Source organism: Dendropsophus ebraccatus, chromosome 4, assembly GCF_027789765.1.
Source record: "Dendropsophus ebraccatus isolate aDenEbr1 chromosome 4, aDenEbr1.pat, whole genome shotgun sequence".
Taxonomy (NCBI): Eukaryota; Metazoa; Chordata; class Amphibia; order Anura; family Hylidae; genus Dendropsophus; species Dendropsophus ebraccatus.
The window spans coordinates 142,144,718-142,168,968 of record NC_091457.1 but is presented as its reverse complement, the minus strand read 5'-3'; the positions used below and the strand labels follow the sequence as shown (position 1 = coordinate 142,168,968).

The following is a 24,251-nucleotide window of genomic DNA, read 5'->3' as shown; positions in this document are numbered from 1 at the left end:
AGGAGGTGAGGGGATGATGGGGGTGATAGAGGAGGTGAGGGGATGATAGAGGAGGTGAGGGGATGATGGGGGTGATAGAGGAGGTGAGGGGATGATGGGGGTGATAGAGGAGGTGAGGGGATGATGGGGGTGATAGAGGAGGTGAGGGGATGATAGAGGAGGTGAGGGGATGATGGGGGTGATAGAGGAGGTGAGGGGATGATAGAGGAGGTGAGGGGATGATGGGGGTGATAGAGGAGGTGAGGGGATGATGGGGGTGATAGAGGAGGTGAGGGGATGATGGGGGTGATAGAGGAGGTGAGGGGATGATGGGGGTGATAGAGGAGGTGAGGGGATGATAGAGGAGGTGAGGGGATGATGGGGGTGATAGAGGAGGTGAGGGGATGATGGGGGTGATAGAGGAGGTGAGGGGATGATGGGGGTGATAGAGGAGGTGAGGGGATGATGGGGGTGATAGAGGAGGTGAGGGGTTGATGGGGGTGATAGAGGAGGTGAGGGGATGATGGGGGTGATAGAGGAGGTGAGGGGATGATGGGGGTGATAGAGGAGGTGAGGGGATGATGGGGGTGATAGAGGAGGTGAGGGGATGATGGGGGTGATAGAGGAGGTGAGGGGATGATAGAGGAGGTGAGGGGATGATGGGGGTGATAGAGGAGGTGAGGGGATGATGGGGGTGATAGAGGAGGTGAGGGGATGATGGGGGTGATAGAGGAGGTGAGGGGATGATGGGGGTGATAGAGGAGGTGAGGGGATGATGGGGGTGATAGAGGAGGTGAGGGGATGATGGGGGTGATAGAGGAGGTGAGGGGATGATAGAGGAGGTGAGGGGATGATAGAGGAGGTGAGGGGATGATAGAGGAGGTGAGGGGATGAGGGGGTGACAGAGGAGGGGATGATGGGGGTGATAGAGGAGGTGAGGGGATGATGGGGCATCGGGGGGTCTAATCGGGGCAGAAAAATCCTATTCAGACCTGAGAGGGATCCGGCCAGCTGTCAGTGAACCGGGCCGGCGAGGACTGGTGGTGCGCGGGGCTCCCCCGCTCCGGGCTGTGACAGGATTGAAATGCGGCCTGGGAGATGGGGCAGCCCCGGCGTCCACCGCCCGCCGCCGCTGTTTCCACCTGGTGGCCCTGGACGCCGGGGCTGCCCCATCTCCCAGGCCGCATTTCAATCCTGTCGCAGCCCGGAGCGGGGGAGCCCCGCGCACCACCAGTCCTCGCCGGCCCGGTTCACTGACAGCTGGCCGGATCCCTCTCAGGTCTGAATAGGATTTTTCTGCCCCGATTAGACCCCCCGATGCCCCATCATCCCCTCACCTCCTCTCTGCCCCCATCGCTCTCGGGTCCGGCAACCGCAGGGGGGGACAGCATGCAGCAGACGCTGCTGTGCCCTGCTCCCCCTGCCATCAGCCTTACTCTCTCCATCTTCCCCCCGCAGCATCTCCAAGCCCGTTCCCCCACAGAACGCTGCTGAGCTGCTGCTGGGGGAAAGAAGGAGAGAGCTGCGGTGACTGGTGCCGGGACATTGCTGGGTGATAGCAATGTCCCGGCACCCAAAGCAAAAGTTTATTAAATTTCTCCCCCTCCGGCGTGGGGGCGGGGGGGAGAGAGAGCTGCACACAGTTCTCCTGTCCACTCACTGTGCGGTCTCTCTCTCCTCCCCGGTTCTCGGGCTGGGACCTCAAGAAAATGGCGCCGCCACCCGCCCCATGTACTGTAGCTGTGTACTGCGCATGTCTATGCACATGCGCAGTACACAGTGACGGAGCCTCCAGTGAAGTGAACCAGACGGACTCCGTCGGTTCACTTCAATGATGTGGAGGTGCCGTATAGTGTCTGTGTGTGTGTCGTGAAATGACGTCACACACAGACACTATAAACATGGCAGCCCCCTGTGCAGCAATACATTTTAGAAAAAAATACTGAAACACTACATTAAAAAAAAAAAAAACATCCTACAGACTTATTTATACTTATTACTTTTCATTAAAAAATTATCAAAAACGTGACACTGTCCCTTTAAAGGGGTTATCCAGTGGGAAAATCTTCTTTAAAATCAACTGGTTTCAGAAAGTTATATAGATTTGTAATTTACTTCTATTTAAAAATCTCCTGTCTTCCAGTACTTACCAGCTGCTGTATGTCCTGCAGAAAATGATGTTTTCTTTTCAGTCCGACACAGTGCTCTCTGCTTCCACCTCTGTCCGAGACAGGAACTGTCCAGAGCAGTAGCAAATCGCCATAGAAAACCTCTCCTGCTCTGGACAGTTCCTGCCTCAGACAGAGGTGGCAGCAAAGAGCACTGTGTCAGACTGAAAAGAAAACAATATTTCCTGCAAGACATACAGCAGCTGATAAATACTGAAGTACAAGATATTTTTAAATAGAAGTAAATTACAAATCTATATAACTTTTTGAAACCAGTTGATTTGAAAGAAAAAGATTTTCGCTGGACAACCCCTTTAAGGCGTCAAATGTGGGTTGCTCACATTGTTTTATTTGTTGGAGCAGATCTGAAATGGACGCACTAAGACGGGAGCTGCAGACTTTGTCAGAACGTTACTCACAGAAGTGCTTAGAGATCGGAGCATTGAACCAGACTGCATCAGACCGGGAGAGAGAACTGCAGAGATACCAGCAGGAGGGACAGGAACTACTGAGACAGAATCAGGCAAGCGTCATAGTCATTACACACAAAATCCACAGACAATTGAGTCATATTTTCCCGAATCAATGTCCAGTGACCTATTCTATTAAGAGGTGGTAGAAAATCCCTTTACATAGTAGACATCTCTTGGGTTCTTGTATAGGCACCATCAGCTGATGGATGTGAAACAGAGGAAGCTCCATCTTGTTTTTATACTTCTTGGGGTGGATTTGCACATGGCAGATTTTGTTGCAGACATTTATTTGACCGTCCTATTCATTTGAATTAAACTTACAAAAAAATCCAAGGTCTTGGCTCTGAAACGCTATTCATATGGAGTGTACGGAATTCTCAGACACAGAAATTTCTGCTGCAGATTCTGGTATGTGTGAACCCTTAGATGCTTAAAGCGTAACTGTCATGGTTTTTTTTATTGCAGAAATCAGTAGTATAAGCGATTTTAAGAAACTCTGTAATAGGTTTCATCAGCCAAAAAAGCCTCCTTCTGTACTCAAGAAGCAATCTCCCAGCCTCCCCCCCTGACTTCTTATCTGTGCATTATCAGGCAAACACGTCTTCATTACAGAGAAGCCAGTGAAGACGGGCTCTGCGCTCTCCATTCTATCCTTATGGAGGGGGGAGGGGCTGAGGGAGATGAGGGAGCAGGAAGAGGTGACATGAAGGTCAGCTGTTTGGAGACTCTCTGGGTACCTAAAGGCCCTATTCCACGGAACGATTATCGTCCGTATTCGGCCGATATCGGCCGCTACGGACGATAATCGTCCCGTGGAATAGAGTGCAACGATCAGCCGACATCGTTCATGTCGGCTGATCGTTGCAGTCGCTTGTTTTTCAACATGTTGAAAAACAAGCGACTGATATAGCAGCGATCTGCTGCCGTCACTCCGTTGAATAGGAGCGTCGGCAGCAGACGCTGCTATATCCTATGGGCTGCCCGGACGATCTAGCGATCACCCGGGCAGCCCCCCCCCCGCCGCCCCCTCCCGCACTCACCCGCTCGCTGCAGCCGCGCAGAATAGCGGCAGCAGCAAGTGGGGAACGAGGAGCAAACGAGCGATGAGAGCTCTAGTTTGCTCCTCTGACGACCCGTGTAATAGGCCCTTAAGATGCAGGATTCTGGGGTCAGAAAGGTCAGTGCTTATCTATGAACTTACTGAGAGAAGATTGCAGGGTGTTGTGCTTTGCAAGACTGCTCCGTGCTCAGTCACTCCTAACAGCCCCTCCCCTCTCCATAGCCACATAATGGAGACAGAAATCCTGCTTCATCTGAAGTGAGGGGGGAGGCTGGGAGATTGCTTTTTCAGTACAGAAGAAAACTGTTTTGGTTTATAAAACCTATTACAGAGTTTCTTAAAATCACTTGAACTGTTGATATTTAATGTTTAAAAAAAAAAATGACCCTGAAATGACAGTTACGCTTTAAGTCAGTACTAGGTAGTTCAATGACTATTACAGCAAAAGTGCAGCTGTTATCCGTCTGTTTTTACTTATGTTACAGTATACGGCTATGTTCACACTACAAATATTTTCGTAAAAGTATTGTAATTGCAATGTATTGCAACAATGGCCGTGATTAATATGAAAATATACGTTACCTTGCCATCTATGGAATCCCGGCCTGAGCGTATACACATAGGGGGACATGTATCAAGCGGTGTATTTTATTTTTGCGGCGGAAAGTGCCGATTTAGAATATTTTATTCGCAAATGGCTGTTTCGCGAATTAAAATATTCGCAAATCGACACTTTAAGTCGGGGGGCAGGGAGGGGGCGTGGAGGGGCGGAACGGGGGACGCGGACGACGCGGACTCAGAGTTCATCTTTATCTTCATCTTTAGTTTTGCCAAAAAATATGCAGGAAACCTACTCCAGCTCTCGTGCAAGAAGAAGAAAAAAGTCCTCTCCAGCTCATGTAGTTTTCAATGCTTTATTGGGTATACATTAAACACAGACGCGTTTTGAACCCCACTGGGTCCTTAGTCATGGTTTTTCTGCAATGGATCCTGCTGTTTGCATATAATCCAGATCACAGACATGTAGAGTAATTTACTTATTAAACATCCTGTAAGGAGTGTGTAAGAAGCGCCAGGCACAGCTACATGAGATGGAGAGGACTTTTTTTCTTTTTCTTGCATATGATACCCCGGAGTCCAGGGGAAATCTCTCGCAAATTACCAAGGCAATCAGGCCAGGAGACATGGACTTTCATTTCAACTGACCCTATACACATGGACTTTCATTTCAACTGACCCTATACACATTGTTTCCTACTCCAGCTCTCAGCTGGCGTCGGTTTCCTGCCGTGCGCACCGGCACGCACGGGTTTTATGCAGAGGTAGTCTACATAAATCTTCGTAGTGCCGGAGCTGCGGGGACATTTTTAAGTCCGGCGCAGAAAATGTCGGACTTAATAAATGTCCCCCATAGTATATACTCCGGCCAGGATCTCTAGCAGCACCGCAAACAACTGACGTCAGTTTTCTGCGTCCGCTATTCATTGAATAGCGGCTGCAGAAAACCCTGTCTGTGCACACTGTGGAGTGAGCGGCTGCGCGCACGGATGCAGTATCGGTTGGGACGATCTTTAATGAGACCGGCCGTTCCGTGACCCGGCCGGTCTCCTACAGCGTGTGAACATAGCCTACATCATGGAGCCTCTAGGTAGGGGGCAAAAGGGATTGTCTGGGAACAAATTTATTTTGCCAGAATAAAATAAATAACTCCTACTCCCCTGCCCTGATCCCCCACTGCTGCTGTTCCAGCTGCTGCCTTCCTCAGCGCTCTTGGCTTCTTCCTGTTTCTGATGACATGACAACTCTATAGGAACTGCCCTTTCAGCCAATCACTTGGTTATCCAGCGCTACAAAGAACTTACACCCAGACTGGTGACAAGAGTGGTGCTGTCTCTGGAAGAAAGTGGCCATGTTTTTTTTGAGCGCTGGATAACCCCTTTAAAGCTTGGTCATCGCTGTGGCCTATGTTTGGCATAATGGGCGATTCCTAACGCGTCACAGGAATCGTAGGTGGGGACCAGGAGGCGTTAGAACAGCAGCTACAAGGTAACAGAGCAGATGAATGCTGGCTTAGTTTTATTTTATGTCCCTTTTTATGGGGCTGGAATACTCCTTACAATCACATTTCTTTGGTTCTGTTTCCAGGAATTAAACAACAGACTTTCAGAAGAAATTGCAAAATTGCGCTCCTTTATGGCCAGCAATGGGCCAAGTGATGGTCGGTTACAGGCAGGGGAGAAGAACACTGCCGAGCTGGAGGTAAACAATACATGAGAACAGATGGCAAGATACATGTTCTGTTTTACATGTTACACCTTATGGCGTGTGCCGCTTCCCCTATAGTACTGCATGGGTTTGTCCTATATCTTTTACTGTATAGTCTCCTAATTTATTATTATTTTTTTACTATTTTGGACCTTCCCTTTTATTGATGGCCCATCCTCATGATAGGTTTTACCTTCTGTTATTGCAGATGTCATTATGCTAAAGTCGTCCATCTATTCAAACTGTATCTCCGTAGCCTACAACATTAAAAATAACATCCATTAACACTTTACCGTCACACATTTAGATAGAATTGTTCATGTACTAGAATCTGCGTTCTGTTTACTGAGAGGTGTTGATGTACTTGTCTTTCTATATACGCCTTTCAAAAATATCTTTCTGTAAGAGTCTGAGAATTAGACTGCTCAGTCGGCCTATAACATCTGGTAGTTTTGCCTTTGTATTTCATAGAATTTCCCGACATAGGTCGTATGAAAATTGTGCATTGGCACCTGTTGTCATTTCTACATTTCCTTTCCAGGTTTTGCTGCGGGTGAAGGAGAATGAGTTGCAGTATTTAAGAAAAGAAGTCTCCTGTCTGCGGGAGGATCTCCAGAACATGCAGAAGGCAAGGATTTTCATATTGTACACATATGATTGAACAAAAGATGCCCACAAGGAGCAGCCATAGGAGTAAAGGCCCTTTTATATGGGCCCATTATCCGCAGGCAGGAACGCTCATTGGCTTGTGTAAAAAAAAGAGCCAGCGATCAGCTGATGAACGACGGATATTGGCAGATCACATCTTTTGTGCAGCCATAAACATCATTGCTAGCCAGCCGTGTACTTTCAGACACACACATTCTGAGCGTGGATAGGTTTCAGCACAGAAGAGGGCTACTTTTTAATGCACCACAAGACAAGGCAACTTGACTAAAAAGCGCTCAGCAGCTTGTTCTACTGATCAGTCGTGGTCTGAACACCCAGACCCTGACCGATTAAATTTTTTTATATATATGTCTCTCTGATATGTGGATTTTTGCCAGCAGATTCACATTATGGGAAGATAAAATAAAAAACTCCAATTACTATTATATGACCAATTAGATGTTTTAGGTTCATACAACATAAATTTTCAATAAATAATATAATGAAAATAAAATAATATTGTGTCCTATGGAATCCCACCGGCCGGGTTTTCATGCGGCCACATAGAAAACTGACATGTCAGTTTTGTGCGGCCACTATTCATTGAATAGCAGCCGCACAAAACTGACAGTGCAGACATGCTACTATGGTGATTTGGAATGAGGTCACATCCAAATGCGCCCGCATTCCAAATCAAAAGAAGTTAAGTTCATTCGGCCGCTACGGCGTGAACTTCACTGACAGCGTCTGTTCAGTGACACGGCTGTGTCACAGAACAGCCGCTGTCATACTTTGTGTGAACCTGGCCTCAATTGAAATTTGCAATAAATGTGTTGCCAATTTTTTTTTTTTTTTTTTTTTTAACCCCTTATTATTTATTTTTATTATTTATAAAGTGCCCTTAATTCCAGAGCGCTATACAAGCGATAAGGTTAACAAACAGGAACATTACAAGATCAAAACACATTACATGAAGGCAAATGGCAGACTGTTACATGGGGGAAAAGGACCCTGCCCACGAGTAACCCTTTTACATTAGCAATACATCTATATATATTACAGCTGCCAATGCCCCCTGCAGTTGCAACATCTATAAAGGTTCCTGGTGTGGCGGGTTTTTCCTGTATGCGGTGGTGCTTCAGTGCAAACAGCACTGCACACATTATTGTGACAGGAGTCGGACATAATGACAAGAAGCAGCGATCACACTGCTGTCTTTTATTAATCCTTAGACAACACGATTGGTTTAATTTAAAGAGGTTATCAGGCACTCGCACATTTTTTTACATCTTGCTGCCAACAAACATTATATGCTTACCTCTCTGCGCTGTCCTTGAGTGTCTCAGTCACTGATTGGCTGAATGGCTCTTACTCCTGAGACAAGCTCGTCTTGGAAGCAACAGCGGCAACAGTCCGCAAAGGACACCGGCATCGGCGACGCCGCAACAGGACACTGGAGGAGCGCAGAGAGGTAAGCATATAATGTTTGTTTTCGTATATGGAAGCAAGATGTAAAAATGTGCAAGTGCTGGATAACCCCTTTAAAAGGAACCAATCACACTAAAATTGGACATAAAGGTAAGGAAACGTGCTGGTACATCAGCCAGCACGCTTTCTAACCATCCCCCTGTCCCCCCCTTGTCCCATGAATATTCAGCCCACAAAGTTAGTTTAATCGTGTCCCGCGCTCTATGCAAACTATCATACAAGTAGTCACGCAAGCGCAGGTACAGCAGTGTCTTCTCAGGCTGCACTGCGCATGCGCAGCTTAGTAAAGACGTCGGCTTGGCCGACGTGCAATGCTGCCCCCCCCCGAGTGACGTCACCAGGCGCCGCGTGATTATAACGCAGGAGCCGGCCCAGAACCCAGTGACTACTTGACGAAGACCCCGCCCACCGTGACTACTCGAACAGCCGTCCCGCCCACCGTGACTACTTGTATGGTAATTACTTTTATGCCCAATTTTAGTGTGATTGGTTCCCTTTAAGGGTGTCATTGAGAGGAGCGGTACCTGTCACTTACTGATCAGAACCCCCTGATCAGTTTCCCTGGCAGACAGAGGAATGATAGCATAGTATTGTTCTGTGTTAGCAATCTAATGATTATTTATATAAGTCTCCTAGGAGGACTTAAAAGTATAAAAAAGTAAATAAAATTTTTTTATATTACAAAGTCCCTCCCCCAATTAAATAAAAAAAAAAACCTGCCATTTTACAAATAAAAATATGTAAGAAAAAAAACCATATATGGTATCATAGTGTGCAAAGTTGTCTGATCGATTAAAATATAACAATATTGTCCCTGCACAGTGAACAGCCTAAACAGAAAAAGGAAAAAAGGAACCAGGTTTGATCAATCAAAAATTCCCATTTACACCAATATGGTATCAATAAAAACTATAGATTATGTCACAAAAAAAATTAGCCCACATCCAGCCCCATAAGTGGAAAGATAAGTGTTATGGTACTTAGAAGGCAAGGAGGAGAACGCTACTTCATTGTGACCTGGACATCCGTGTATCAATGACCTTTGGTCATGAAGGGGTTAATGACGAGGAAAAGAGAAATTCTAATATGTTCCATTTTCCACCTCTTCTAGGATAAACGGTATGCATCAGAGAAATACAAAGATATTTATGTAGAGCTCAATAACATCAAATCTCGGTCGGAGCGCGAGATCGACCAGTTAAAAGAACACTTACGACTTGCCATGGCGGCTCTACGAGAAGAGGCGGCAATGCGCAATAGCGTCGGCGAGTAATGGTGAGAAATGTGCGTGTGTGTATTGACAGGTTGTATAAATTTATAGTATATCCCTGTGTATACCTCTGACTTATATGATATATATATTTCACACACAACATATATTACCTTGATATGTTGCATCTACATCTCTGACCTCTTTGTCTGTATCACGGTCTACGCAGGTTCATGTTCTGCCTCTCATCACGGAGATGGGTATCACACAAACGCCGACAACGTGACATCGCCAACTCTCCACCATGCGCCACACAACTGCTCTGTTTTATATGTGAATCACAGGATTTTATACAACTGGTTATTATTATTGTTATGTTATTATAAATGGGGATCCTTCTAAGTTTCCCGGACGGTGGCACAAGGTCATATAGTTTAATGTTTGGTGTCCACAGGTCTGGAGCATTCTAACATATCCTTCCTTTTTACTGTTACGTATGGGGACATGACTGTATTTAAGGTTCACCTATGTGGATGTGCGAGCATGGAGGGAGGGGGGCGGTGATAGGGAGCTGTGATGCTGTAAGTGCACTAAATGTGAACACTGCCCATAAGCCAGCAGGCTCATACCAAGCGGGAAGTGGTTTTACATCACAGGGACTAAATAGATGTGTATAATAATTTTTATATATATTTAGGGAAAAGCTTTGTACAGATGTGCACTGTGGCTGAATGGAGTGGTGTGCCCAGGATGTGTGTGGACTTCTAGTTCAGATGTGTGAACACTGTATGGTTTTGCAAGGTGAAGTTCAGTGCTAGATACATAGATACTTGGACCTTTAATGTGAAGGTTTGACACGATTGCATTAATATGGAAGACTCTCACGACTATAGACAAGCACATATGCAGATGGCATTAAATAATAGACTTCTCAAAAAGGTCTTTGCCCTTTTTTTTTCCTCACCAGTGCAGATTAGTGTCATAGTATCACTATGGTGTTGGGCCCATGGCATGTATACGTAGATAATAGTTGGGAAGATTAAAGCTGGTCATAAAACAGACATACCTTTGGACCAAGTGGGCATGCGTTCTCTATATTAAGAGGGGAATACGCTGCCAGCGTTGACCTAAGAACATGTGCCCAATCTTGGTCTCCTCCAACGTGTTGGTGGGTAAGAGTTCTGCCACCTTCATATACATTACATGGTTGTCCGCTCCTGCCAGCTTTGTCAGATTTAGCTGGCATCTCTATTTAACGTTCACACTATGGAAATCACGCCTGCTATCTCTTTCAAAGGGAGGCCTCCACGCCTTTCCGCTCAAAGAATTGACATGTCAATGTCATGTCAAATGCACGAAGAGTGGAGGTGCGCGAGACCTCCCATTGAAAGAAATTGCAGACAGGATTCTGCGCAGAATCTCTGCACCGATTCCGTAGTGTGAGCGAGCCCCTACACATGAGTTAAACCCTGTACTCACTGACACTAGCACATGGGGGGTGACCTAGTCCTCAGACCATTGGGGTTACGGCATTTGTTTGTCATATACTGTCTCCTTCATTGCCCAGTTTTCACCCAAGTATTGAGGTGTAACTGTTACATTAAAAAGATCTTTTTGACAAGTTGTATAGACACTTCTCTCCCTGCGTGCAGCCAAGACTCTACCATAAGCTTACATTAGGAGTCTGTCTTGGTCATGTGATGCAGAGCTGGTTGGGGTCCTAACACCCAGACCCTGACTAACTAAACCTTTCAAAAAAAAAAATTATTATTTTTTTGTGACAATTTAAAGCAAGCTTCAAAATTCTATGTATATTTTTATATCGGACCCTATTGGCTGCAGTCTGCCTATCCACCATGTGCCTTATTGTTCCTAGTAAATGAATACGATTGGATTGAATCTCATTGAACACATAGGGTCACACTGCATAGAGTAGATCTATATAGTGCAACTTTCATTTTCTGGTCTACCTTAGAAAACAGCTGCACTGTGTTAGGATATGGACTAGTTTTAGGCTAATACAAGTGTCATATAGTGAGAGGCTGCCATACTGTACACAATGTGATATGGCAATATATGGTTTTCATGGTAGAAGGTCTTTGCACAGGGCAGACAGTATATACAGCTCCAAAGAAATTGTCTTGACTATAAAACATGATATCTATGCAAGTATTCTTAGCTGTAGTCGTAACTGCATCACAAGACAATGTGAGACTGTAAATCATGTGATCCTCGTATTCACACACATTTCTGGACCTATTTTTTTAAAATATTTTTTCCCTATATGACAGGTTTTTAGATGGATCAAATAAAAAGGCAGGAGGGAGTTTGATCATGATGTTATATAAAAGAGCATAGGAAACAGGAAAAAGTAGGTTACTAGGCCCCAAACCTGCAACTTCTCTGTCCCTCTGACAACACTTACTGCTCTTTTTTAGGAAAAGTGAGAATGCAGCCACACAAGAGCCCAGCGATAACAGACATATGTCGGAACAAAAGAGCTGTAGACGTTGGGCCTGTGCGGTGGCTGACTGATAAGAACTTATATGTATATGAAAGGGCCTTTCCTCATGTTTCAGGTAGCCCTCCTGAGTTGTCTGCTTTGTCCTGTGATGCTTAAAGGAACACTCCTAGAGAACTGGTGCGCTGGCCCACATGTATCAGTCTGAGGACAAAAGCAGTCTGACTTGCCCATAGCAGCCAATCACAGTCCAGCTTTCATATCCTAATGAGCTCTGGTTAAATGAAAGCTAAGCTGTGATTGGTGGCTGTGGGCAAATCAGAGACAATAGATTGATAAATCTGGGTCACTGTGCTATGCCTAGTGCAGGGCCAAACAGGGTAAAACATGACATAAGGATAAAGGGGATTGTCCAGGGGCTGAAATGGTCTTAGGCTGGCTTCACACTATGTTTTTTTTTCATCTGTTTTTTGAAAAAAACGGATGCAATTGTGTGCATTCGTTTTGATCTGTTTTTCAATTGACTTCCATTATAAAAAACAACAAAAAAACAACACAGACACAAAAATGTAGTCAACATCATTTTTCTTAACGTAATTCAATGGATAATGGAAGTCAATGGAAACACAGATCAAAACGGATGCACACAATTGCATCCTCTTTTTTTCATCAGTTTTTTGCAAAAAACGGATGATAAAAATGGATTGCAAAAACGTAGTGTAAACCCAACCTTACCTGTTCTGCCTCTGGTACTCCACCTCTTCTCCCTGGCAATCTCTGAAGTATACCGTGTGAGATGAGAGAGGGGAGGGTGCATGTCACAAGCAATGTCTGATGGTGAAACCATACCCACGTGTTATGCCCAATTGCTGCCTGGAGAGGCAGGTTTCACCCGCATGTGATGATCATGACATGCATCCGCACCTCCCTCTCCTTGACGGGGAACGGAACAGGTAGGACCTTTTCATCTCCTCAGACAAACCCTTAAAAAAAAAAAAAGAACTAAATAAAGAGACCTGTGTCATGATCTACCCCCTCAGTCCATGTACTAGGCATAATAGGGCAGACTTACTGTATAATAGTGATACCGTTAGACATTGCCCCTAAGGCGGGGCCTACATGGGGGCATGGCTAACAGCACTGAACTGAAGCATGGACGCTAAGCCCCGACTAGGTGACATTGTCCACCGATGAGCTAAAGCCATTTTAGATCAGGAAGAAGGCACAGACAAGCTTTATAAATGTGAATGGTATATATGGATTGTGCTGCATCTAAGCTTGTGGATGGTGCAGAGAACTGGACATGGCGTAAGGGTGGGGTATCAATATTACTTTAATTCTTAGTGTAGACTAAGAACACAGTCTAAGGCCGTTGCACACTTTAAGGACATTTTTTTTTTTTTTTTACATGTAAAACGACCCAAAAACTGACGTTTTATGTCTTAATAAACATCCAAAATCCAGCCATTTTACTACTGTATTCAGTGCTGTGGAGGGAGAAACAGCAAAGGGGATTCAGCACGGAATCAATACTGCTTCACCATCTCAGTGTTGGTAGGAGTCCATGATGTCAGATCTCCACCATTCATTTTTCCATCTAGAGATTGATGGTTAGGGTAAGAACACACAATCCTGGAGCGGTTGTCAATATGCAATGAATGCCTACGAAATACCGCTGTTAACCTGCTTGTTTTTAATACTTGGTTGTTTTTGTCGTTTAGCAATTAGGGCAAATAAAAAAAACGCAGGTTAACGGCAGCAAGTCCAAAGTATTCATTGCCTATGGCTAAGCGCACAGCAATTGGATTGTGTGGGTTTTTTTACCTTTTAGCTTCTTTCTTGCAAGCGAGGTTGTTATGTGCTTACATGTTTGCTTTAGATATTACACACAGTCATATGAGAGAGTGTATTTACAGGACAGACTAGGAGCAAAATCCTAAAACGGGTCACCAGAGGACGGCAGATTACTGAACTATTTATATTCTTTTACGTCTGGTTTTGCCTTTTTGCTAAGACTTTTCTGCAGCCTTTCTTGCTTGCCTAAAATGGTGCTAGAATAAAATGGCTGCATGTATCGTCTTGCCTTCAGTCTAGATGTGACCTTGTAATACCACAGCTGAAGGGGGTGTGCAAACAGAACTAAAGAGGAGCAGTCAGCATTGAGAGTCGTACTGCACTGAACCTACGTAACCAATGTTTTTAGCCATGTCTGTATATTGTGATTTTTGTCTTTTTTTTTTTTTTTGTATTGGTCATCTAACATAACTATAATGTTCCATATACCTGGAAATTTTCTATGTGGTCTCAGCAAGGAAACTGTAACTGAGTCTTCCTCCATCTTGGTCCTTGGCTTCACCTTCCAAGATTGCACTGGATTAGGAATAAGATGTCTTAATTGTTTTTGTCTTGGATTGCATTGCTGTTTGTGCCTTATAACAGGGTTTGGTGTTATGGCTTGTGATATCCCAGGATTGATAGCCATAAAGGTCACCTAGCTCTATACTGCAGCCGACATCCCCAAATGTTTAACACTTGTCACTCTTGTTTTAATAAAGGTTTTATCTATTTGGAGCTGGTATTTTGTGTTTTTTTTTTTGTTTTTTTTTAATGGGTTTCTTACAGGTGTTTGTGAACTATATTACCCACAATGCCACAGTGAAGTACGGCACATATTGCATAGTCACCTGATTGGTAAAGATCTTACATAGTGGATGACCTTCTTAACTGTGTAATCCTTTCCTGGATGGCAAGGACAGAGGCTCGCAGCAAAAATCTGCAGTCCGTAAAAGGAAAATGTATTTATTAGGGATTTTCAGCATTTAGTTTAGCAAAATATTAGGTCTCTGCTAAAAAATGTATATAATACAAACATATGCACTTTTATACTATATTTTATATGGTATAAAGCTTATTCCTTGTAGAGTGAAAAGTTTCCAGTATATGGTATTTCTGTAAACAATTCCTCACAATTTCTAATTTCGTATTCCATGTTACACATCCCGATATCCTGGTTAAGTGAATGCCAATCTGCTATCTAAAAATCTTTATGGCTCGGTTATCCAGCAGCAAGGACTGTATATATAGTTAGCGATGTCTTTGCAGCCCTTGTTTGAAAGGTGTAAAATAAAAAAGATGTACTTACCTGCCCATGTTCCCCCAGTGTCCTCTAGCCTTGTCTGTGGGATTCCCTGGTCACCACTACTGCAGCTCGCACTTCTGGCCCAATCTCTGAATTAACAGGCCGCTCAACCAATCACTGGCTGAGACAGGGAAGCATCGCGGCCAGTGATTGGCTGAGCGGCCTGTTACTTCAGAGACTGGTATGGAAGTGGACAGGTAAGGTATTATATGTAGCGATGGGTGGTCAGCAGCCTATGATTTTTCAACATGTTGAAAGACAACGATCAGCCAATAATCCTCATCTTTATTACACGGAGCAATATCGGCCTGATTCGTCAGATAATCGGTCTGTGCAATAGTACCCTAAGATCAGTCATTCTGGGGTAACCCTTATTGTTTAGCCCATACACTTAAGAACAAAGGGGGAGATTTATAAAACATGGTGTAAAGTGAAACTGGCTCAGTCGCCCCTAGCAACCAATCAGATTCCACCTTTTATTCCTCACAGACTCTGGAAAATGAAAGGTGGAATCTGATTGGTTGCCGGGGGCGACTGAGCCAGTTTCACTTTACACCATGTTTGATAAATCTCCCCCAGTGTCTCCCAAATTTGCAGATTTCAGCAGGGATCGGCCAACCATCTAATGTGTATGGTGGTCTGTTGGTTCTCCTCCGATTGCAGATGTCTGAGCAGAGTGGGGTCGGACATGTTGGATCTGATCATCAAGTTTAGATGGCATCGGGTCTCATGCAATCATGACTTGTACCCAACAGATCCATGTAGCAGTATGCTCAACTCCCTGGCCGGCCGCCCCTTCAGACTGATAACAGGAGTCAAGCAACTATCATGGGGTGAGACTCAGTGCAATCTAAACTTTTAACATGTCTGGGCAACATGTGAAAGGTTTATATAAATGACAGTAACGCTTATGTTTCGCCTTCCTATCGCTGTTGGCAGAATACAGGCATTCTATACAGGTTTTTTTCTCATGAGGAAGAAAAACATTTCCTATTCAGTAACTGGGGATCCCAACATTGGTCCTAAACCTCTATTTGAGTGAAGCATGGGTCATGCATAAATACTGCGGGGGACATTTATGAACACTGCACCACTAGCATACGCCAGGGAGAAGGTGCAGACTCGCCCTTTCTCATTGGCTTACATCAGCCGTATCCCCCGATGGGCGGGGAGGAAGCGTGGCCTCCACCAGGTGTAAACCATGGCATAAATCCTACATCTGCTCAGGAGCAGGTGTAGATTTCTGCGCCCACCGTACAGCAGGTGAAGGTCTGGCATAGCCTCTTAATGAATCCGGTGGGGCAGATGGGGACTAGCATACTGGTACACCAGTCTTCATGTCAATTCTTTGAGCGAAGAGTCCCGGAAAGCAGAGGCGCTTGGAATTTCCGCCTGTTTTTTTTGCAGTGTTCTGCAGTTTACCACTTAAAAGTAAATGCTACAAAACATACGGAAACATGATCCAAAATCACAGAAGAAAAAAGTTGAAATGTTATTTTATCACGCACAATGTAATACCACATATGCAGGACGTCTCCGAGTGTGCAAATGTGAATGATGTCTACATAAATCTGTCCTGACAAGAATGTACATAGATTTTGTATATTTTCCTGTTGACTTTTCAGAATTCCTCTGGAAGATTGTCCCTAATACAAATGCCTGATGTATAGTGAGGTTTACATACAATATACAAGAATGCAGCGGTATGACTTCTGTCTAAAACAAGTTATAGAAAAAATAAATAGGCCAAAAAAAAAAAAAAAACATGGAAAAACTTTTCCAGCTGGTAAAATAGTTTAATTTTTTTTTCATTGCATTGAAATCAAGGGGAAAAATGGACATAGTTTTTTTTTTTTTTTTTTCAGTGCCTTAATATGTACTTCCAAAATAATGTGTAGATATGGCCTCATTTTATACGTATTATATAATAATAATGTATGTGAAATTTATTTGTATTTTACAATCATAACATTCATATTAATAATTCTTTGTCTATTAAAGTCTAACAGGAATTTCCCAGTCCGTATGCCAAATGTACATGTAAATTTACACTATTTATGTGCTAAGGGCAGCAGACTTAAGCTGGTACAATGTGGGCGTCTGTTGTATGAGATGATCCCTACATATAGTGCCATCCAGCACTTGTAAGATGACCACGAGGGGTTAACCTAGTGAAGTATAAGCTCTGGCTGTGGCTATACACTGTGTGCTTGGTGGCTCAGTGGGAGGGAATCCATGGCTGTCAGGCAGCATCACTGCCAGAGATTACAGTCATGCACATTTGCTGAGACGGGCCAGGCTCACCTTGCAATGTACGGCCTATTGGCTTTGTGTTGTATTCTTCTAAAAATTGTTGATCAGCTGCTCATTTCTTCAATGGGGTGAGAGAGACGAGCTGCTGCCAGACCCACATCCTCCACAAGGACAAAGGACGACATCTATCAATACCTTTTTTTTACTCACTCTGCAATCAGAGAAGAGCCTGGTGACGCTCCCTCCATAACTTATGCGAATATGCACCTTAAAGGGATTGTGTCACCAGAAAATGACCTATTGTTTAAATCAAGTTTTTTTTATAAACATTTTTAAAGATTTTTTGTTGATGTTTTTCTAGTGGTCCTCTTACTACAGGGATGGGGAACCTTAGGCCCTCCAGCTGTTGCAAACTACAGTTCCCATCATGTAGTTTTGCAACAGCTGGAGGGCCTGAGGTTCCCCATCCCTGTCTTACTAGCTATATATTTTATAATCCGTAAATCTTGCAGTTTTCCTTCTCACCACTAGGTCTAGTGATAAGAAGAGGCTGCGGTAAAGTGATCTGTACAGTATTGCAGCGACGTGTGACACCAGTATATAGATAGCACCAGTATAAGACAATAGCAGCTCCTTGTGGAATGACCTCTTCAAAGGTCACAGAGTACGCTCAGGAATGTTTCACATTCATCTCAAGGGAACAGGTCCTATCCATTGTAGCCTATGCCCAGGAAGCTGTAAAGCATGTCACTAAATATGCCTGTCAGGTCCCAGGAGTGGTCAATGTATTTAGCATTGGGCCCATCCTTACTGCAGTTGGATGGAACGTACATATAGATCAAAATGTGGGCTAAAAAGGCCACAACATTTTATAATATAAAATTTTTATACATACAGTAAATATAACATTAAAGCAAATTCACAGTACAAACAAAGCAAACCGTTTTGTTAGCTCAGCAATCCACTCATCAGCCTGCTGATTTTGAAGTCTGTGCCCCGGGTGGCTGGAGAAGCGGGATCCAGTCCTGGTAGATGTTTCCCAGGACTGGATCCAGCTTTTCCAGCCACCCGGGGTGGAGTGGCACGGAGCGGCATGGACTTCAAAATCAGCCCGCTGATAAGCAGATTGCCTTGGTGTCATGTACCAGCACATTCATATCAATTGCTTTAGAGGCGTTGATTGGTTTTATTTGTATTTTGCATTGTATTTGTCTACACATACACATAACAAAAGTGTACTTTTTCCCCCCATATGTCTTCACTAGGGATGGTCCGAACCTGCCGAGGTTCGGGTTCGTACAAACCCGGACTCTCGGCAATGATTCCCGCTGTCTTAAACCTCAGTGCAGAGGGTGGATACAGCGGGTAGACCGCCTGGAAAACTGGGATACAGCCTATGGCTGTATCCGGTTTTCCAGGCGGTCCTCCCACTGTATCCACCCTCTGCACGGAGGTTTAGGACAGCGGGAATCATTGCCGAGAGTCCGGGTTCATACAAACCCAAACCTCTGAAGGTTCGGACCATCCCTAGTCTTCACCATACAAGCCTATGGCTATGATCACATGATGTTTTTTTCCTTTCCGTTTATTTTTTTTTTTAAAGAAGTCCGTCATTTTGAGTTTTTGGCCGCCCGTCAATACAATGACAGCTGTTGGTACATTATTCTAGTTCAGATCGACTGACTGCCATTTGGATGTGTCTTTAATTGAAAAGTCCATTTAGTTTAATAGTAACGACGGTGCCAAAAGAAAAACTGTGTGGGAACAACTAAAAAATAACGGCCGGTGTTTGCAAAAGATGTCAGCGAATAATTGTCATGATCAATATTTTGATGTCCGTGCGAACAACGTCTGTTATTTGATACACTGTGTGCATTGGGCGTCCGGCATGCCATTGACTTCATTGCTTTGAGGTCAACTAAAATACGGTAATAACGGACGTCATTTTAAAAAGAAAAAGAGGACACCTCTTCACTTTTTTTTTTTTAACTTAGTGTGAACATACCCTATGGATGTGATGCAGTACATTGTATGCCTGATGTATAGGTAAGACCAGAGTACTCCAGGCTCATTACAACCTCAGATGGCTCCTTTTGTCCTCTACTTTACCTGCTTTACTTAGATCTGCTCTTGCGCAGCTCAGCTTATTCAGATTGACTGTTGTGTATAAATAAACTCGCCATGAAGTCAGCGCACGGGAGAGCCGATTTCCATTACAGCTCGGATAGAATAATTATATACTGCAAACAACTCGCCCACAAGTGAGGAAAAGAAGATTATCAGGTAACTGTCATACCATTACTGAGAGACCCCTCAATGGACGAGAAGCACACAGCGTCAAAAAAGGAAATCACGTGATCGGCGCCAAATTTAATATGTATTTTAAATACTTTATGCACTATGCCCAACAGTTTAGGCAAGGAAGAATTAACGTTTTTTCTTTTGTTTGTTTGTTTTTTTACTTTTTTTTTTACAATATGGTGATTAAAAGACGGTGTAAGGCCTTATGCATACTATCCACCAGTACAATCCGCTAAAAGTTACAGATTGGGCATATGTAGTGCATCTGTATTTCTGTAAATCCTTTTTTTCTTTTTTTTCAACAAGTCAATTCGAACTCATCAGTATTTTTTTTTAATGGAAATATGCTATGCTATGGAAATACATTGATTTCTATTAAGAGGATCCGTCAAAAAAAAAATTGGGTCTGCACTAGGACATATCCTTTTTTTTTCAGCATTGGTTTGCATCCTTGTAATCTAAATCCAAATACGGAAATATGGATCCGTAGATTACGGGACGTGTGAATAAGGCCTAAGGGTCCTATTACACGGGCCAACTACGGCCCGATCATTTTAGTAAACGAGTGCTGATCTGCTAGATCGGCGCTTGTTTACTAGACCTATTAGACGGCCCGATAATTGGGCAGTAAGGGCTGCATGGACATTGTTAGCAATGTCCATGCAGCCCTTGCCCAAACACCTGACACCTTACCTCTTCTTGCTACCAGTCTCCTCTCCTGTGCTCCGCAGCTTCCCGGTCCCAGCGGCTGCAGCTTCTGGGAAGCCTGTCAGCTGAGAGGCCACTCAGCCAATCACAGGACGGGACCGCCGTGGCCTGTGATTGTCTGAGTGTCCTGTTAGCTGACAAGCCTCTCAGATGCTGCTGCTGGTGGGATTGCATAGCTGCGGAGCACAGGAGAGGAGACTGGGAGCGGGGAGAGGTAAGGTATCAGGTGTTTGGGCAATCATCAGCCGTGGGCTGCGCGTTACTATTACAGGTAGCAATGCACGGTCAGCGCCTGACAATTTTAGGTCTGAACCTAAACCAACGACCAGCCAATAATTGTTTCATTAGCTGATCATTTTCTCTATTACTTGGAGCAATAATTGGCCGAATCAGCCCGATTCTGCCGATTATCGTTCAGTGCAATAGGGCTCTAAGGAACAGAGATGAGCGTGAGGCTCATATGTTTCCCTGGACTCCTTAGGGCTGCATCCAACTTCATCAGTCACCGGTATTCAAATGCAGAGCAATCCGAATCCAGCATGCTCATCTCTAGTAAGAAAGTGTCAGGCCTGCAGTCCTCCAGCTGTTGCAAAACTACAATTCCCATCCAGGCATGATGGGAGTTGAAGTTTTGCAACAGCTGAAGAGCCAAGGTTCCCTACCCCTGGTCTAAAAAGGTTATGTGTCTGCCAAGACTAGTTTTATCCTGTTTGTCTTTACAAGACTATTAATGATGTTCCAATATTCTGGATATTTGCTTAAAGCTGTTTAGTCTTTATTTGCTTATTGTATATTGTTTCATTCAGCTTAAATGGTTTATCCAGAGCTACAAAAACATGGCCACTTTCTTCCAGAGACAGCCCCTCTCTTGTCTCCAGCTTGGGCGGGGTTTTGCTGCTCATTTCCATTGAAGTGAATGGAGCTTAATTGCAAACCGCACCTGACCTGGAGACAAGGGTCGTGTTGTCTCTGAAAGAAAGTGGCCATGTTTTTGTAGCACTGGATAACCCCTTTAAGGGTGCCTTCACACCTACCGACTCGCAGCGTTAATAACGCTGCAAGTCGGCTAGGTCCTGGCAGATCACTGTCAGTACATACACGCAGCGGTCTGAACGACCGCTGCGTGTATGTAAATCTGCCGGCTGCTTAACCCCTTCTGATGCCGGCCGGCCGCCTCCCGCTCAGCTCTGTATACATTACCTCCTCGCTCCACGGGGTCCCGGCGTCCTGCTCTCACGCCCGGCCGATCAGTGTTTTGCCCTGCCGCAGTCACTGATTGGCCGGGCGGGAGAGCAGGACGCCAGGACCCCGTGGAGCGAGGAGGTAATGTATACAGAGCTGAGCGGGAGGCGGCCGGCCGGCATCAGAAGGGGTTAAGCAGCCGGCAGATTTACATACACACAGCGGTCGTTCAGACCGCTGCGTGTATGTACTGACAGTGATCTGCCAGGACCTAGCCGACTCGCAGCGTTATTAACGCTGCGAGTCGGTAGGTGTGAAGGCACCCTAAGGGTGCCTTCACACGTACCGTATCGCTGCGTATTTAACGCTGCGATTTTTACATGCGAGTTTTGATTTTCACATGAAAATCATGTGAAAATCAAAACGCGCATGTAAAAAACGCAGCGTTAAAGACGCAGAGATAAAAACGCAGCGTTAAAAACGCAGCGATACGGTACGTGTGAAGCTACTTTAAACATGTATTAGTATAAAATCTAGAAACATACAGCCCATGTGCATGGATTAGAGGTGTGCTTCTCTGCCAGAAGTTGAAAGGGAACCTGCCTCCTCTGTCTGGCTGCAAAGCACAGTACAGTGAGAGCCATAGGCAAGAGCTGCTGACAGCTTCTGTTGTAAGTATAATGCAGCAAATGTAAAGGGAAGATATGATGCCGACCCTGGTAAGATAGTTACTTTCTATGGCAGAGTTATCCACTATACACAAGATTGCTGGGACCACCTGTGATCTTCAAAATGGGGCCCTGAATCATTGTATTGCATGTGCACCACTTCTCTTTTTACTGTGTATTGAGCTGCCGAAGGTAGATAAACATTGCACATGGCTATCTCCAGCACCTCCATAGGCAATGAATGAATTGTTGGTGCAAATGCGTGATCATCACTACCCTACTCATCAGGACCCCTGCGATCTGAAACGTATTCCCCTATCCTGAAGATAGGGAAGACATGTTTGCATTTATAATACTCCTTTAGGGTATGTGCACTTTGCTGAAAAGTGTCGGAAACTCCGTCGCGTAATCCGCCGCTCGCGGACTGCAGAGGGCGCGCGTCTTCGCCCGTGTCAAAGATTCCATTCTATGCACGGGCGGATTCTTTGGACGGAGGAAGGAATCCGCCCGTGCATATGGAGTCTATGACATGGGCGGAGACCCGCACACTCCGCAGTCCGCGAGCTGCAGTTTACGCAACGGAGTTTCCGTCACTTTTCAGCAGTATGCACATAGTATTTTTGCTCAATATTTTGCAACCAAAACCAGGAGTGCATTGAAAACACAGAAAGGCTATGCTCACACACTGTTGAAATTTAGTAGATGGCCGTCATTTAATGGTGAATAATTGCCATTGTTTAAAAAAATGGCCATTGTTTTGAAATAACGGCCTTTATTTGCCATTAAATGGCGCCATCCACTAAATTTCAACAGTGTGTGAACAGATCCTTTCTGTGTTTTTATGCACTCCTGTTTTGGTTGCAAAAAAACTGAGCAAAAATACTGTGTGGGAACATAGGTTTTCAAGCGTTAGAAAAACATGGCCACTTTCTTCCAGAGACAGCACCGCTCTTTTCTCCAGTTCAGGTGTGGTTTGCAATTAAGCTCCATTCACTTTAATAAAAAGGAGTTGCAAACCCTACACCCAAAGTGGAGACAAGCGTGACGCTGTCTCTGGAAGAAAGCAGTGATGTTTTTCTAATGCTGGATAACCCCTTTAAGATAGAAGAGGATTGAAGAGGAAAAAGTGGGGACAGAGGAGTAGCTATGAGGTTAGTAGAGATAACAGTTTCTCAGGACCTGGTGTTTTGGGGGTCCCATATGCCCTTCTGCCACATAAGGAGTAGGTTGGGGTGGCAGATGATGCAAATCAAAGGTGAGAAGAAACAATATAAAGAGAGGTGATACCATGTGGTTTTAGTTTAGCTTCTATTCAATATCAATCATAGCTATACAGTGAATGATTTATCAGAGAGTCCTCCAACATTGGGAGATAGTCTTTTTTGGTAGGTTAGTTAAAGCAGAAGTCCAGCAAAAATGTTTATTAAAGTATTGTATTACCCCCAAAAGTTATATAAACACCAATATACACTTATTACGGGAAATGCTTATAAAGTGCTTTTCTTACTACTGCATCAAGGCTTCACTTCCTGGATAACATGGTGATGTCACTTCCTGAATAAAATTGTGATGTCACGATCTGACTCCCAGAGCTGTGCGGGCTGTGGCTGCTGGAGAGGATGATGGCAGGGGGACACTGAGGGACACAGGACACTGGAGGGACACTGAGCATCCCCCTGCCATCATCTCCTCCAGCAGCCACAGCCCGCACAGCTCTGGGATTCGGGTCGTGACATCACCATTTTATCCAGGAAGTGACATCACCATGTTATCCAGAAAGTGAAGCCTTGATGCAGTAGTAAGTGCAGGGAAAAAAAGCACTTTATAAGCATTTCCCGTAATAAGTGTATATTGGTGATTTGTATAACATTTAGGGGGAAAAATCCAATACTTTAATAAAAATTTTGACGGACATCTCCTTTAAGGGTGTAACTATAAGGGGTACAGAGATAGCACCTGAAGGGGCCCCAAAGCACCTCTTGCAAGAAGACACCAATGTTATGAATGAAGATAGACATGGGCCTCTGCTACAAGTTTTGCATTGGGGCTCGGACACTACAAGTTAAGCCTCTGACTATGTAAGGGTTTGTTGGTTATCCAGTATGGAGACACATAGGTCTGTATAGGAGCTGTAGATTGGAAAAAAAAAACCTGAAAACAACCCCTTTTAATTTGTTTCCTTCTATGGTAATTGCACATAGGGTTGGAGCTAGTGCTGCCAAAATAAGCCTGCACCGAGCACCAGCTG

General features: G+C 44.5%; 1 protein-coding gene across 5 annotated transcripts in view; it reads left to right on the top strand.

Moving 5' to 3' along the window:
* The window catches only part of TRIOBP (TRIO and F-actin binding protein), a 48,009-nt gene extending 33,686 nt beyond the window's left edge, over positions 1–14,323 (top strand). For 4 of the 5 annotated variants that reach the window (XM_069967251.1, XM_069967255.1, XM_069967256.1 and 1 more), the window contains exons 10-14: positions 2,511–2,670; positions 5,826–5,939; positions 6,487–6,573; positions 9,193–9,356; positions 9,521–14,323. In XM_069967251.1, coding sequence (XP_069823352.1) covers positions 2,511–2,670; positions 5,826–5,939; positions 6,487–6,573; positions 9,193–9,354 — 523 coding nt within the window. In that variant the 3' untranslated portion in view covers positions 9,355–9,356; positions 9,521–14,323. Of the gene's footprint in view, positions 1–2,510; positions 2,671–5,825; positions 5,940–6,486; positions 6,574–9,192; positions 9,366–9,520 lie in introns of all 5 variants that reach the window. The other variant, XM_069967252.1, reaches the window with a different exon arrangement.
* The last annotated feature ends 9,928 nt before the right edge of the window (positions 14,324–24,251 follow it).